Source organism: Phoxinus phoxinus (genome assembly GCF_949152265.1).
Source record: "Phoxinus phoxinus genome assembly, chromosome: 1".
In the NCBI taxonomy this organism is placed as follows: Eukaryota; Metazoa; Chordata; class Actinopteri; order Cypriniformes; family Leuciscidae; genus Phoxinus; species Phoxinus phoxinus.
In genome coordinates, this window is record NC_136876.1 from 10,610,356 (window position 1) to 10,625,687 (window position 15,332).

At 40.6% G+C, this 15,332-nt stretch overlaps 1 protein-coding gene across 1 annotated transcript; it reads right to left on the reverse strand.

The window, feature by feature from the left end:
• On the reverse strand, positions 1 to 9,389 carry LOC307000186 (alpha-2-macroglobulin-like protein 1). Its single transcript, XM_079615595.1, has 34 exons — positions 9,212 to 9,389; positions 7,018 to 7,201; positions 6,801 to 6,954; positions 6,633 to 6,685; positions 6,482 to 6,502; positions 6,220 to 6,385; positions 6,065 to 6,149; positions 5,874 to 5,988; positions 5,674 to 5,794; positions 5,482 to 5,591; positions 5,234 to 5,404; positions 4,922 to 5,146; positions 4,642 to 4,854; positions 4,414 to 4,563; positions 4,031 to 4,180; positions 3,867 to 3,942; positions 3,550 to 3,682; positions 3,247 to 3,472; positions 3,041 to 3,164; positions 2,850 to 2,971; positions 2,720 to 2,771; positions 2,543 to 2,626; positions 2,278 to 2,454; positions 2,093 to 2,168; positions 1,851 to 2,007; positions 1,696 to 1,770; positions 1,454 to 1,616; positions 1,195 to 1,379; positions 904 to 1,125; positions 705 to 826; positions 523 to 604; positions 353 to 436; positions 180 to 285; positions 1 to 99 (listed from the first exon to the last, which is right to left on the reverse strand). The coding sequence occupies exons 4-34, from the start codon at positions 6,663 to 6,665 to the stop codon at positions 59 to 61; spliced, it is 3,867 nt and encodes a 1,288-aa protein (XP_079471721.1). The 5' UTR covers positions 6,666 to 6,685; positions 6,801 to 6,954; positions 7,018 to 7,201; positions 9,212 to 9,389; the 3' UTR covers positions 1 to 58.
• Between the last annotated feature and the right edge of the window lie 5,943 nt (positions 9,390 to 15,332).

Consider the following 15,332-nt stretch of genomic DNA (forward strand, 5'->3'; position numbering starts at 1 on the left):
CTGGTTGTAAAAGTGGTTTTATTCAAGTCACGCATCCTACAGCCAGTACTGAATCAAATCATAGACAGGGAGATGTGTAGGTGGTCTCAAAGGAATCACCTGAAATAGGAGCAGAAAATTAACTGGATTATTAACAGTGAATTCAGCCAGAGCAAAGCATGATTAGGACGAAAGCGTACTTGTCTGATAGTAGTCATAAACGTTTATGACTGCTGGCTTGAGATTTTTCACTGCAAGAACCTGTTTCAGCTCCAGAGTGTAACTCATGGGGACGCCTTTGGGAACCTGTGAGACAGAAAGGATGAACCACAGCACATGAGAAAATGGCAGCTAGTAATATACCCAGTCTCACCTCTTTTAGATACACTAGGACATGATCATCTTCAACATCAACCCGTTCCACTAGCGGGGCAAACGATTGGGGTGAAGAACCAAGCTATGGGTAAGAGACATCATTTACACAATTACAGTTGAAGGAGCTTCAAGCATCTTAGAACTTTCTAAACAATCTTAAATACAAACCAGTGACGTGTCTGCCGTGAAGCCTGACAGGAGCTTAATGTCTACTAGAACCATGTTAGTGCTTGATTTTACACCATTGTATCTAAATGAGGATGAAAAGAGGTTTAGTCAAAAAGATCAAGAACAACGCTTCATTTTTGTAAGAGTCATAAACATCAGTTTCAGGACACAATGCTACTTACTTCACATTGAACTTCAACATAAGATTGGCTCCAAGCGTTTGGCAGTCTCCAGTCACCTTCGCTTCGACACTCAGTGTCCTGGAAACTTTAACGGGTGTTGGGATGTTGTAGAAACATGCAACCTATAGTACGAGTAGAAAAAAACAAACGCATTTAGATTTGGATGTGCACAGCAAATCTAGAGGGTGAAGATACAGACCTGCACAGACACACAAGTGGATCCTGATGCTTTAACACTATATTTGCCAGGAACGTTCTTCAGCCGCTTCTCCTGATACAGCAGCCTGTTGTCCCGATTCACTTTGAAGCTATATGAATCTCCTCCCACTGCTGAGGACTGTACAGTGACGGAGCCGGAGCCATCCAAGCTGAACACTTGAGCAGCGTACGCAGACAGAGCCTGAAGAGCTACCACTGTGTCCTAAAAATAAGTACCAGATTAAAAAATAAATAAAAAATCCAAATGATTGCACTCATGTTTGGTAGGCACCTGGGTGGAGGAGAAGCCTCCATAGGGATTCTGCTGGGCCACAAGCCAGTTGACAATGCGGTTAGCATAGCCCAAATTAACCGACGTGAGAGGCTGAACAGCAAGAACTGCTAGTAGAACGTAAGAGCTGATCTCCACCGCCAGAGTATCACCAGATGTCGTCTGAGACCAATGGAGCTTGGTGCCTTAGGATGAGATTGAGGGGAGAAAGTTTATGCCAAAGACCCTGATGAACCAACATCAAGCTGGTAAATCTTACCTTCAGAAATGGCAAGGTTGTCCAAGGCAGTTAAAAGCTGTGCTCGAGTGGTGGTCTCTCCAACCAGACTGAAGGTGTAGGTCAGCAGAGCCGTTGCATAAGTGTTTCCCAGGTTCCCAATGACAGGCCTCAAGCATGACAGACCGTCTGTAATGATGGGATCCTAAGCAAAAAACAAATATCACAGCCAGAACAGGAAGGTCATCTGCAAGGAGCTCATACAATTACTGGGTCGATTTTACCATGGAGGGGACACCTAGTTCAATCAGCGATGCAACAATGTAGGCAGTCATGGTCACACCGTCACCAACTCCACCCTAATAAAAAAAATACAATTTACAAGAAAAGTCTCAACCTACTCAATAGATTCCAGTGCATTAAGAAACATGTAACACACCTTCATATCACTATGGTACAGAGTTCCCTGCTGCATGAAACAGCCATCTGAACCCTGCTTGCTGATCAACCAATCCTTTGCACTCTGCAGGACATTTGGATCAATGAAGATAAATTGCCTCGCTAGACCAAAGGACCTCAGGACAAAGGCGGTCAACCTGGCCATGGAGAAGAGGTCACAAACTGAACTTACAAAAAGCTGGTGCCACAGCAGATTATACACTAGAACAATGAGAAACTCACCATGTATTTGATTCATCATAACCAAACGTGCTGTATGATCCATCGCTGTGTCTGAAGTTTAGTTCTCCTTGGTATCCTGATTGGGTCAAAAGCCAAATGTAGGATACTAAATTCCAAGGAAGCCTAGTCCTGCTCTTCCTATTGGACTATCATTTACATATGCAAAGTGGGTTTGTCATCCATACCGCTCTGAAGGTAGCCTGTTGCAGTCTCTCGGATGGCTGCAGTGATTTGCCCTGTGACCTTCAGGTACAGCAGGATGTAAATATTTGGAGCAAGAATGATCATATTCTGTTCTCCACAGCCAGATGGCATCTGTAATAACCCATCTAGATTCTTCAGTGCACGACCCATTATGTCCCCTATAAGAGGTCAAGCATAAAACCCACATCAGAAACAGTTATTCTACCAAGCTTCACATGTCAGTTTCTACTGAATTACATTTTTTACCAAGGACTGAAACTGAGCATCTGGCAGATCCTTGAACCACATTTTTTGGAAATGTCAAAGTCACATCTTCAGAAAGAACTTTTCCTGCAGACCGAACAGAATAAATCAGCATTCAGAGCTAGGCTAATGTTTGGCTGTACATGGAGAACGTATTGGAATCGTTGAGTGCAAACAAACCCTTTGGACACAGTAACCAACTCTGGGTGTTTGTCCTTTCAACTCCTTCAGGCTATAGAAGCAATAAAACAACATCAGTAAAGCAGCATGAGTGCCATGACCAGACTCCAGAAGGCTGGTTAACACTTACCAGGACAAACAGACTTTGTGTGACTACATCAATGCGTCCTCTCGTCGGCACAGTCACAACTTCAGTGCCACATTGGGTCCGGGATGCTTCAGCTGAAGCATTGACGGTCACATTGACAGTTCCTGCAGTGACAGACAGGAAGTGAGCGACACCAAATATACACTTACAATTTAGATAGATCCAAAACTGACCTAGAACAGAAGCTGAGAAACCCCATTTAAAGGTTTTTCTCCCATTGGCACAAAGACAGGACACATACGGTTCAGTATATGGTTTAAGAGTGAAGGCCGTGGATGAAGCTGGTGTTACTTTAACCTGTCAATGAAACGGAACACATGGAGCAAAGACACATGACCATCTCTATACAGAAATTATCTAAAAGAAAACCATGGCAGACCATGATGCACTTGGAAAGATAGCTGAAGACCGTGGCCTTCAGATCAAAAGACTCCCCACGGACGATGGAGTACGGCAGGGAGAGCTCAAGGAAGAAAGGCTGGAAGACCGTCAGCAGAGCAGGAGGAGCAAGACCGAAACCTTTTGAGGACAGGCAGAATGCCTCTGTTTCCCATGTGGTGATGGTGTCAGGAACAGTGAGGGGAACTTGTGTGGATCCAGTGTTTCTGAAAGACAGCAGAAGAGAGAAATAAGGGGAACAGGAGAAGTAAAACCTGGGTAAGTAGCTTTAGAAGGCACTAACCCCACATGGGCAAGCTGCCAGAGCCATGTTTCTGGAAAGTAATTCCTGACAGTCACTTTTAAAGTGGAAGTGTCACCTCCAGCACTTTCTGCTTCTGGAAGAGCCATTTCTACAGGACCATTCAAATTCATCACTGAAAAAGACAAGCAATTTTACACCAAACTGCCCCTCTTGTTGCATCTATAGAAATGATTAAAACACCCAACACCACAACTTGCTTTTCCACTAAGGAGGTGTAACCTCACATAACTGAATGAAAGTTCAAGTCATGCATAATTTGTTTTCATTGAAAGAATGGCCTCTCTGCATAGACCTACCTTCTGGGAATCTGGGATACAGTGGGCACGGAGGGGCTCGTACAGCGAGATTTGTTGCAATCTTCATTCCCAGGCTCTGTTGGAGTGACAAGTCAAAACACAATACAGATTTAAAGTCAATAACTCAGTTCATGACCATGTAGTCACAAAATATGTTTTTCTACCTTGAAGGTTGTGTAGGCTTGATTTGTAGCATCAGTGTAGCCAGGATCCATATCAAAAGCTAGACGGGGTTGAAAACCTAGACACTCTGATTCATCCTCAACGTTGTATGGGTAACCTGATAGTGATTGCACTGGGAGCAAATCAAACACCTGGAACCATGAAAAAAAAAAAAGTGTTTAGGTATGTCACTTTTGAAAAATGTTGAATAAATTCATTAATGTTTGGCATGTTATGTCAGAACATGAATGTATGTTAAGACGTACACTAAAACTGCTACAATCACAACAAAAGGTTTGTCCTATTGATCTCAGCACAACTCAAATTCTAAAGCTGAACCTGAATGTCAGTCAAGACCAACAAGAATTTAACTACACATGGATACCATTTTAGCACTCAGACGTCTTCCTGGCTCCAAGATCCAGACGCTCTGATCTACAGCACTGATGCCACACAGAGATCCTGCTTGAGCAGAGACAGTCAGAACGTTTCTTTCAGCAGGAACAGCCGTAGCAGGAGAGAACTGTAGAGACACCTGGAACAATGACCAATACGCTGTAAGATATGTCACCATTCCCCACTTGAAGACAAAAGATGCTAGTGCACATCATACTTGGTTTTGGAGACAAGTTTCTGTGTCAAACGACGCACTACCAACAACAACATTCTCACTGGGCAGACCGCAGTAGACCAGAATCTGCACTGCTGGAGCCATATCGACACTGACAGACAGTTGGAACGACACAGAGCCGCTCGTGACTGTATTAGAAGCCCTCGCTTTGACCGTCTGAAATCCATGGAGGACGATCACTCCTCTGGACAAGACCTGACAGACAAACAGATACATAAGTTCCTAATATTTTTTTTATTTTTATTTTTTTATGTCCACCCACCATATAGATGATGTCAACACTGTAGTCGCCAGCCTCTCCAACAAAAGAATACTTCACAGTCACTGGAAACGAAGCACCACATTTGAGAGGCTGCTCAAGCTTCACTATAGTCAGTTCACTAGATGGGTTGTTGGGAGAATCAAGGTGGAGAAGCTTAACAACCCTTGTGTCCGTGGTAAAGTATGGCGATTTGTAACCATTAACAACCACTGGAGTCGCACTTGCCTGGGGAACAATGAATGCAATCGTTATTTTTTTTTTTTTTAGAGAAATTTAATGTCTACATCTCAAAATACAAAGAGCAAATCATACCACAAGATTCAGAGCAGCTTTAGGAAGATTAGCAGTGTTGAGGGAGAACGAGGCCAGTCCATTCTGATTTGTGGTCAGATTCATCAGCAGTTTGTTGGGCCAGCTGTTACCATCCAGTAGATAAACCACTTTGTTTGCAATTGGAGTACCAACGAAACGAGACATCGAGATCTGTTGGGAATGATCAAGGTTAGGAAAGGGAACCGATGTGAAGGCTTCTGCAACAAGGAATTAACTTTTTTCCTTGCCTTCCCATTAATCATTGATCCAGGTTCAAAATATTCCGGGGTGTCCAAAAACATGACTTTGCCAACTTCAAACGTTATGGACACTGTTGCAGATTTTGACATGACTACATCTGGGGGAAAATTAAACCAACTCAAATAAACAAGTTAACTTCCTCCATACACATATCTTTGGTTCAGATCAGCCAATCTCACCCGTTCCCTCCTCAGTGACATTCACATTTACAAGAAAAGTGTCTTGCATATTATTTTCAAATTTGGTGTTGAAAAACACTGATGTATCGACGGTAAGGGAGGCGCAGCCAGTGGCATTCATCTGGTAACAGAACAAAGTGTCACATTTAAGTCAAGCACAAGCAGAAGAAAAACCCTCCACTGTAAGGCAGGAGTCAAACCTTTGCAGTTTTATCCAGGCATTGACGGGTCAAATCAGGAACCACAACATATGAAAACGGCTCACGACATACTTCCAACAAGGCTTGGCCAGGTACAGGTTGGCCATATGTGTATCTGGGAAACGTCACAAGGAACAAAATCAAGAACGGACCAACCACAAGATAAGAAAATATCTGTAGGTTTCACTCACTTGGCACAAGCCTCAACTTTCAGTCCCACATCTGCAACACTGTACATCTGTGGTGTGTTTACGGTCACATCAAACTTGGGCAAAACTAAGCCAGAAATAAAAACACTAAGATCTCAGATCTTTCGTTGAACTGTTGCACATCATTCACAACTTACCGTATTGTTTCACTTCAAAAACATGGGAGGTCATTTGGTCGCCAATAAAAGCTTTTAGTGTGTACATCCCTATCTGAGCCTCTGGGTTTAATTCATGAGAAAGCTGCAATATCCACCTCGTTGAAGAAACGTTTGTCCACTGACCAATCCGGTTATTATTATTGTCCTATTAAAACAATGAACAGCTCATAAAAACAGCGAACCAAAATGTACAGAAAGTGGCAGCAGCTCCATTCAAAGACTTGCACCAGAACAAACTCACCTCCACCACCACCAGATTGTACTGAAAGACAGACAGAAATATTAAGCATTTAAAAGAAAGACACCATTGCAGCAGTCATTGAAGAGAACTGCAAAACTGCTCAAGTAAAAATAACCTGCAATAAATGTGCAATTTCATGGCCAGACCTTACCATCTGATCAAGTGGCACAAATTTGGCATCCATAGTGACAACTCTGAAATTCACTGCAAAGACACAATGAACTTACATTAATTGCATAATGCACTTGATGATCTGACCTTGTGGCAGATTGGACTTTCTACACCTTTAATATTCAACCAAGGGTCATTCACAGCTCACCAGTTTGTCCTGGATTGTAGATGTGTTAGTCTGTTTGGAAGGTCAAAGGCAGGTAACGTCTGAACATGACTTTCCTCTCTTCAGTCGCTCTGAAGACCTTCCCTTGAACTTCTACCTTCAGCGTCTGCACAGATTCTTTATCTACTCGAGGAGCCTGTGGAGAAACCCAGTTTAACAAGACGAAAAAAAAAGAAAAAAAATGCATCTAATGGCATACCTGGAAACTAAAGCAGCGGTGAAATGGCTTTGAAGAAACCTGCTGCATAAGTGGAGTCAAACCATTTTCCTCATCAAGCAGAGAAACAGTCATTGTGAGACTCTCTTGGGGTTTCAGAAGACTTGCACACAATTTGGCATCAGATCCAGTTTCAATCACTGCAGGGAACGTCACCATGAATAACCTGTGTAAACATCATGAAGTTTAGGTTCAGGGACCAAATGGAATCAGGTCAGAACATTTACATGTTGGTTGAATATTCACAGAAAGTGTCCACAGGGTTGCCAATGCCAGGTCTGTGCATCAAAAACAGCCCAAAAGAGATCGCAATCAGGAGAGAAGAGGGTTTGCGTGGGCAGTTGGGGTGGTATTAAAGCTGCATGATTCTGGATAAAAACTAGGTTTTGTTCCTGGAAGAGGTCACAGCTCTGAACAAATAACATGTTACTTAACAGAAGTTCTAACAATGTTAATTGATGTAGTGCATTTAAAAAATAATTATTGAAAAAATAAGTTTGACAAGATGATTTTTAAATACTCACTTGTTTCATTACTAAATTAATATCTTGAATGATTCAATGACATACACTTTAACATTTACTAGTCACCCACCTAGTGGTGTACAATCAAAACTCCATAAGAAAAATTAGAATATTGTGCTAAAGTTAACTTCAGTAATTACACTTAAAGGTGAAACTGATACATTATAGACTCATTACATGCAAAGTGAGAGGTTTCAAGTCTGTTTTAATTTAGATGATTATGGCTTACAGTTTATGAATAGTTCAAATTACAGGGGGTACTATACCCCCCAATGAAGACCCAGTACCTCCCAAAGGGACAGAAATAACAGTTTTGAGGGGGTCAGATAATTTCTGATATTGTGAAAAAATATAATTACAGTTACAATACAAGTCAACTCCTATTTTCACTGTAGGAACATTTTAATGTTAAGCAATTTCAGACACCTCTATTTTGGACCGTACCATTTTTAACCGCCGTGGCTAGAAGCAACGGAGATAGAGAACGACTTTATCTTCTCAAGAGTCAACGTTGAATGACAAAACGCTAGGGAAATTCCTCTAGTAGGGATTGTCTGGACTGAATCAACTCATAGCCCTGTTGTCCGGGCAGGTATAGGAATTGGTTTCTGTTTAGTATATGAGAGGGTTGGGTCTCACCTCCAGGTCTTATGAAATCTAAAAATAAACCAAATCAATATTTCATGAAATAGGCTTCTTGTAAAGGTATTACTTTTACTAGTAATTAGAATGGCATTACAGCACACTTAACTTTTGGGAGTTGATCAAAACAGTTATTTTGGATATATAAGAACAATGAGACATTCTGTAGCCTACCGATTATCAGTTTGTCGCATGTTTAGACCACGGTGGGGATTGATATGGTAGTGTACCATGATGATCATAGAAGTGAAGGAGTAGTAGGCCTACCCCCTAATTATGGTGGGGTAATTTACACTGAGTTTATGAAAACCCCAAATTCAAAATTAGAATATTGTGAAAAGGTTCATAAGCTGGAAGCCATAATCATCAAAATTAACAAATAAATGCATGAAATACATCACTTTGCATGTAATGAGTCTATATAATACATCAGTTTCACCTTTAAAGTTGAATTACTGAAATGAACTTTTGCACAGTATTCTAGTTTGAGTTTAAAGACAACTGCTCGCTCTGGCTCAGCAGCACCAACACAGATTTGATGTTCTGTTTGATTGTCAAAGGTTTAATAAACAGGCAAATCTGTCATTTAATAATAAGATGTGTCTGAATCGAGATACAATCTCTTAAAGATTAATAGTGCAGCTCTAGGTTGTATGTTGGAGCACTGAATGTTTAAGTATGTGTGATCGGTTGTCTGGGTGAGACACCTTTAGGCTGCAGAAAAACGAGCAAAACACTGATTTGGCAACACTGGACTACCATGGTAAAAAAGACAAGAGAACAAGACCGTTTTGTTGATGAGGAACAAGAAACTCATTTTAACAATGACTTGTAACAAGTGTTAATGAACGCCATTCATTATTTGACCACTAGATGGCCACAAAGTAAAAGACGCTTAATTAACTTTTAACATATGGTTAAAGCTTTGGGAATTCATTTTGCAATCTTTAAAACTGCATCAGCATAAACATTAGTCTGCTTCAGTTCACGTCAAAGCCCACGGTACTCACGGCCTCTTCTGTCCATCAACAGCAAAGAGGAAGAGGGCTAAAATGAGCCCTTTCCAAACACAAATCTCCCTCACAGCCATGAAGAGCAATCATCCAAGACTAGACAGAAATCAAGAGTCTCTTTCAAAAACCCTGCAGCACTTCTGTTAAGATCCACACAGCTCTACAGTTTAACTCTAAATCAGCTGCACTGATGCCAGCGTTATTTAAACGCTCTTAATAATTCAGAACAGGTTGATTTAGCATCACAGGCAATCTGGACGTCTTTAGGGCGGAGCCCCAGTAATTAATCACAGGGATGCCAATAGGGGATTATCACGCTGATACGTAGTACTTCCGCATTCAGTGATCTTTGTGCACTGCCACTTCCGGTGAATCACTCATCACTCTGGCGAACCCATGATGGACGACCCTAAGTTTATTTATACTGCATCCTGGTAAATTTGGTATAATTATACTACATCCCTAGTATAGCTACTGCATCCCAAAAAACGTGCTACCTTGTTTTATTTTAAAGTTTGACCCTTCATCCCGGCGAACCGCTTTAATCCACTTCTTCCTTAGACTCATTTCAGTCGGGAATCCATGGAAACTTAAATAAGGTTGGCGTTGTTTGTTTGATTGACAAAGTGGAACAGAGCAGTGACATCTAGCCTTCGTTTCAGCCATTGTTGAACTGCGCCGGAAGTGGACATGCACAAAGTTGAAAAATCCCGCCCATGAAACCCGGAAGCGTGATAATCCCCTATAAAGAACAACATAGTGACGAAACGCGTTTGTCCGTTTAGGGCCACTGTAGAAACATGTCAGCGCAAAATTAATGATGGCAAAATGAGGCTTTCTGAACCACTGAGACCTCGCAGCCCATTGCTTCACCAAAAGGTTCATTACTCGAAGCTGCATTCATTATTGCTCACTAGTGACACCTAGCTACTGTGCAAAGAAATAGCAGACCAATAAATGAATACTGAATCAATGTCCTGAGCAGACATTTTTCCATTGCCTGGGTACCAAATAAAATATGTTTCTCTCTCTGCCTGAATTTACTTGTGCAGAGACAACTGTCACACACAGTTCATTAATTATTCATAAATTGTTTGGATAGTGACAGTAGGAACAACAAAAGTGAGACTGTGTTGAGTGCAGTGCTAATGGTGGAGGGAGTGTAATAATGCAAATTGCAACAGAAAAGTGTGGGGTGGGAAATGTTAAGAATAGTTTCTGGTGTGTTTTGTGCATTGACGTGTTGCTAGTTTTAGTGCAGTGTTGTGCTTATGGGACTATGGATTTAGAGGAACAAACTGAAGTTTGGGGTGGATGAAGGAAGGATCACACATTATTTTTTTTGAGGAACAGAATTTTTTCAAGTGTGTTGGGGCTTAGACGATTCCTCTTCTTGGACAGAACCTCTCCAGCCTTGGAAAAGATCCTTTCGCATGGAACAGAGGATGCGGGGGAACATAAAAATGTCAGTGCCAGCTGGTATAAATGAGGATACAGATGTTTATGTTGAGCCCAATATACTAGTGGATCCTCAGATCTTGTGAGGTTCACTTCGGATAAATATCGATCCACTTCTACAGTAGCATCTGCTGTTGCACTTGAGCTCATTCTACAGTGATCCACCGTGCTATCCAGCAGATGCCAAAGGACACCTAATAATGGAGGTACAAAGAAAAAAACTCCCAGACAGGGGAGGATTTCCTCTTTCTTGCTGGCTCCATTACAAGGAAAAAGGAAGAGGTCACAAAAAGCAAACAAATCAAAAAGGGCAATCCAAATCAAAAAGCAGTCCAGTCCAAATCCAAAAACCAGTCCATTCCAAATCCAAAAACCAAAGCAATCCAAATAATCTTATCTAATTAATTTAACAATAATATTACTACTATAATTAATAATAACAATATACTATAACTAATCTAACCTGATATAATCTAATAATATACAGCCCTAACACATGTATGACACAATAATGACGACGACACAACTATCTAACTGTAACTCTAACTCTCTGACTCTACTACAACTGATTCAACTACTCCTGACAACACCCACAAGGTGGCGCGAGTTTCGAACCCCCTTTATCCGGAAACGACACTCAGAACGAACCGGTGACGTATCCACACAAACCGAGGCCTCGTTTGTCATGAGTCACGTGATTTTCACGTTAACAACACAAGCCTCGAATCGCGGCTTCATCTGGCACGCCCCTTTTTACTCGACACAAGCTCCGACGCCTCGGTTCAAATGTCACATCACTAGGCAGAGCCAACATGTTGGCAAACAAAAGTCTATGGAAGCCAATAAAAGATTGCGTCACAGTTTAAGTCATAGTTTTGGTCCTTTTGTAATCGAGTCTGCACGAACGCTGCAGTGGAAATGAAGAAAAACTGCATTTATAACTGCATTAAATCCTGTACAATCTTGAAAGTGAGGTCAATCTTCTGCACTGCATGTCTACAGTTAAGCGATTTTTAACATGACACTGAAAAACACACACACACACACACAAAATGAAGCAGAAACTCACACAATTGAGAATGGGACTGAGGAAAAGTGCAGTGCTGGTTTCAATGGTGTGTGTTTCATGTCTCAGGAATTCTGGAACTTCCCTCATTCTGGGAAATCCAAAATCCTCAAAGACTGACATAAAGACAACTAAATATAACACACACACACACACACACACACACACACCTTGCCTTTCTCAATGATCTCCACCAGCGCCTGGTTCCAGAGCAGCGCCTAGTTCTCATGAAAACATGAGAACCTTTGTAATTACCTGGGACAATGTGGCTTTCCATCATTCTCAAGCAATAACAACATGGTTTGAAGTCCACCCAAGACTGGTAAGTCTCTTCCTTCCACCCTATTCACCTTTCCTCATCCCCATAGAGGAGTTTGTTTCTGCATGGAGGTGGACGGTTTATGACCATCATCCACATGACCAGATGTCCCTCCTTGAAGCCATGGATGCTGGTGCAGGGACATCACAGTTCTTGATTGCATCGTCTTGGATAATATCAGATGTGATGTTGATGAAAACATGTGGCATAACCCTGAAGATCGCAGAGACTAGATACAGTAATTTTGTGCTTTTTTAGTACTAAAACAAAAGTACTAAAAAAAGTTTTTTTTTTTTTTTTTTTTTCAGAATGCTCATGTGTTTCATGGATATTTTGTTCACTGTAAGCAATACTGTAACACTTTTTCTGTTCTATCATACCGTGTTTCTACTGTACCTCCTGTAGTAAACAGTAAAGGATTTGCTTTTTACTGGAATGCTTTTGAATGTGAACATTACTACATGTGGACATACAGTTCCCAACCAAGAAACATAAAAGTCTATGCAGTTTTTGTAATGTCAAGAATAGCCAGTATTCTGAAACCTGGTGTACTTTGATTGACTGCATGTATTTTGTGAAGTGAAAACAAGTGTTATTCTTTGACATAATAATTTCATTTTGAGTCAGATTTCCAGTGTTTTGGTAAAGTTAGTGTGTGCAGAGAAAGATGTGTTCTATTTTGAAATGAAGAGTTAGTATATAATTAACAAAATGTGTTTTTGAGAAGAAAATTATCCATTTGGCCAATTGTGTTTTGTAGGTGTGAGTCTGTGTTAAGAGTTTAGAAAAAGTATCTGAAGTATGGGTAAGCGCTTGTTAGCGATTGAAAAAAACTGTAAACGAGTGTCATCGATCATGCGACTCATTGTACAGCTGGTCAAATTTTCATCAGGTTTTGTTTATTTAGCTCCAGTGCTGCTATCATACATTTTTTACATTTATGCATTTGGCAGACGCTTTTACCCAAAGACAGTGAATTAAACAGTATTCAAGATCTAGATTTAAAATTATGTTAATTCTCAAATTTATGTTTGTCATTTCAATACAACTTTTCACTCAAGCTTTTATGTTAAGAATATGTGTAGTGAATGAATAATAAAGGACAGGACTTGATTTTTGAGGAATTGATTGGATGGAGAAAGTCTTAATATGAAGGTGTTTGTAAAATAAGAGGGACTGGTGATGTCAAAAGAGTGTAAAATGCACATATTAGTGTGTATGTGATAAATCATTCACAATAAAACCACGTGAATTAAGAAAGTAAATAGTCTTAGTCATCCCGACTAATAGTAGGCTAAATAGTCATCCTTTCACGCTTAACTAATGTGAAAGATTGGCGGAGACATGTTGTTATTCCTCTCCTCTCCTGCAGGTCTTCGATCTGGCTTCATCACGCTGCCTCGTGTATCACGACTGGACCAAAGCTTTGCAGAAACGTCTGAACTGCTCAGCGAAGACAGTCGAGGGAGTTCCCTACCGGAGAACAGCGACGTCTCCATGACACGATCCGATTCGCTCTCGTCCTTCACGGTGGACCTCGGCCCCTCCCTCATGAGCGAGGTTCTGGAGTTGATTGACAGCTCTTGCTGCCTCATTACCAGCAGGGCCGGATTAAGAGTTCAGAGGCCCCTGGGCACAATTACTTGTAGAGCTCAGATAACAATTATCTGGAGCTCAGATAAGCGACGGCTTGGAAAAATAACTCTAATTGAGAAGAGGCCAATACTCACTACAGGTGATACCTTTTTTAATAAATTGACTGAAAGATCGGAAAGCTCAACCTGTGACTGAAAGATCGGAGGCCTTAAATGTAAAAGAGGCCTGCCATACTCTTACAGCCTGAAAGGGTGCACTCACTACCAAGCGCCCTCTATTGACTTAAACTTGAAACAACCAAAGTAATCCTGATACATGACATCCCCCCTTTTCTTGGATATAAAATCACATCACTTAACAGCCCATTAATATTGACATGGTTGTCTTTTTTCATTATTCTCTCAACATATTTCAATTTTCACTGAAGACATTTTAACAAAAAGCTAACTATGTTCCATCATATTTATTAAAATATGTAAACATAGGCCTATGCCTTAACAGCTACTTAAAGGGGTGGTTGATTTCACTTTTCTAACTTTAGTTAGTGTGTAATGTTGCTGTGTAATGAGCGGTTGCGCTACTGCTTTCCCACTTGGGTCTGTGTGTGTGTAAGGTAACTTGGTGTTTAACTTGCCAACCTGAACACTTGGATACTTTTGTTACAAGAGCTTGCTTTTTTCCATCACGGCAGAGATGTCAGCGCCTATTTTTAACACTCCCAGCTTAACCCAGTTAATCTAAATGTATGAAGCAAACCTTGTACAAAGCTGAAATAACCTCAACATGAGCAACAACTGAAATAAGATACATGTCAATCAGATGCACGCTCGTTGCTATAGCAACAGCAGGCTCCTGGCATATTTTCAGTAGAACAAAAAAGGGCATTTTATTTAACAGGTCAACCCTACTTTGTTTTACGGTCATATTTATATTCAAACTATTTAATCCCACATTCCTTTGAATTCCTTAGCAGTGTCAAACTCAATGAATGAGAATGTGTTTTGATCCAATAATCACCATACATACACGTCAGTCATGTTTGAAATACCTGGCTACTGTAGTGCCATGTTGCTTAACTGCCTGTATCAATATATAATAATACAAAAATAGTCTATAGATAGAGCTGTCCGACTAAAAATTCTAGTTGCTCATTCATTTTAGCCATTAGTCAACTAATCATGCGTTTATATTAAGCCATAACCTAAAAGGGCACCTTCTGGCCTCCAGTATGGATGAAATAGCAATATGGAGTGACAAACACTCATGTAACTGCTAACATCTCAATTAGAATAAAAATATACAAAAGTACTTGAAATGTAGTGCAAACAATTAATAGTGAATGAGCACCAGCAAAGTGAACAAGCGGGATGTGGAGATACTAGTATTTGAAAAGGGAAGCTTAATGTGATATTAGTGAGAACCAGGACATAATCTTCCATAATGAAGACTGACAGGCTGTGGATCCAATGAAAGTATGAAATGATAAATAAAAAAAAACACGTATTTTGTATGTAACAATAGATTTATAGTCAAATTAAACCCGCTTCACTGAGAGGCTCATTGAATAATGACTCAACTGCACTATTCTGCAATTGTCTGTTTATTGCTTTTTGGTTTGTTACAGTAAAACTGGCTGCACTGTATAGTATATAACTGAATGCCTTCATAAGTGTATATTT

Excerpts from the sequence above, each read along its gene's own strand:
- LOC307000186 (XM_079615595.1), bottom strand. The coding sequence starts at position 6,665 with ATGGATGCCAAATTTGTGCCACTTGATCAGATG. Across the intron at positions 5,989-6,064 it reads AAAGTTGAGGCTTGTGCCAA|ATACACATATGGCCAACCTG; the intron begins GTGAGTGAAACC and ends GACGTTTCCCAG. Across the intron at positions 3,165-3,246 it reads ATCTTTCCAAGTGCATCATG|GTTAAAGTAACACCAGCTTC; the intron begins GTCTGCCATGGT and ends TTTCATTGACAG.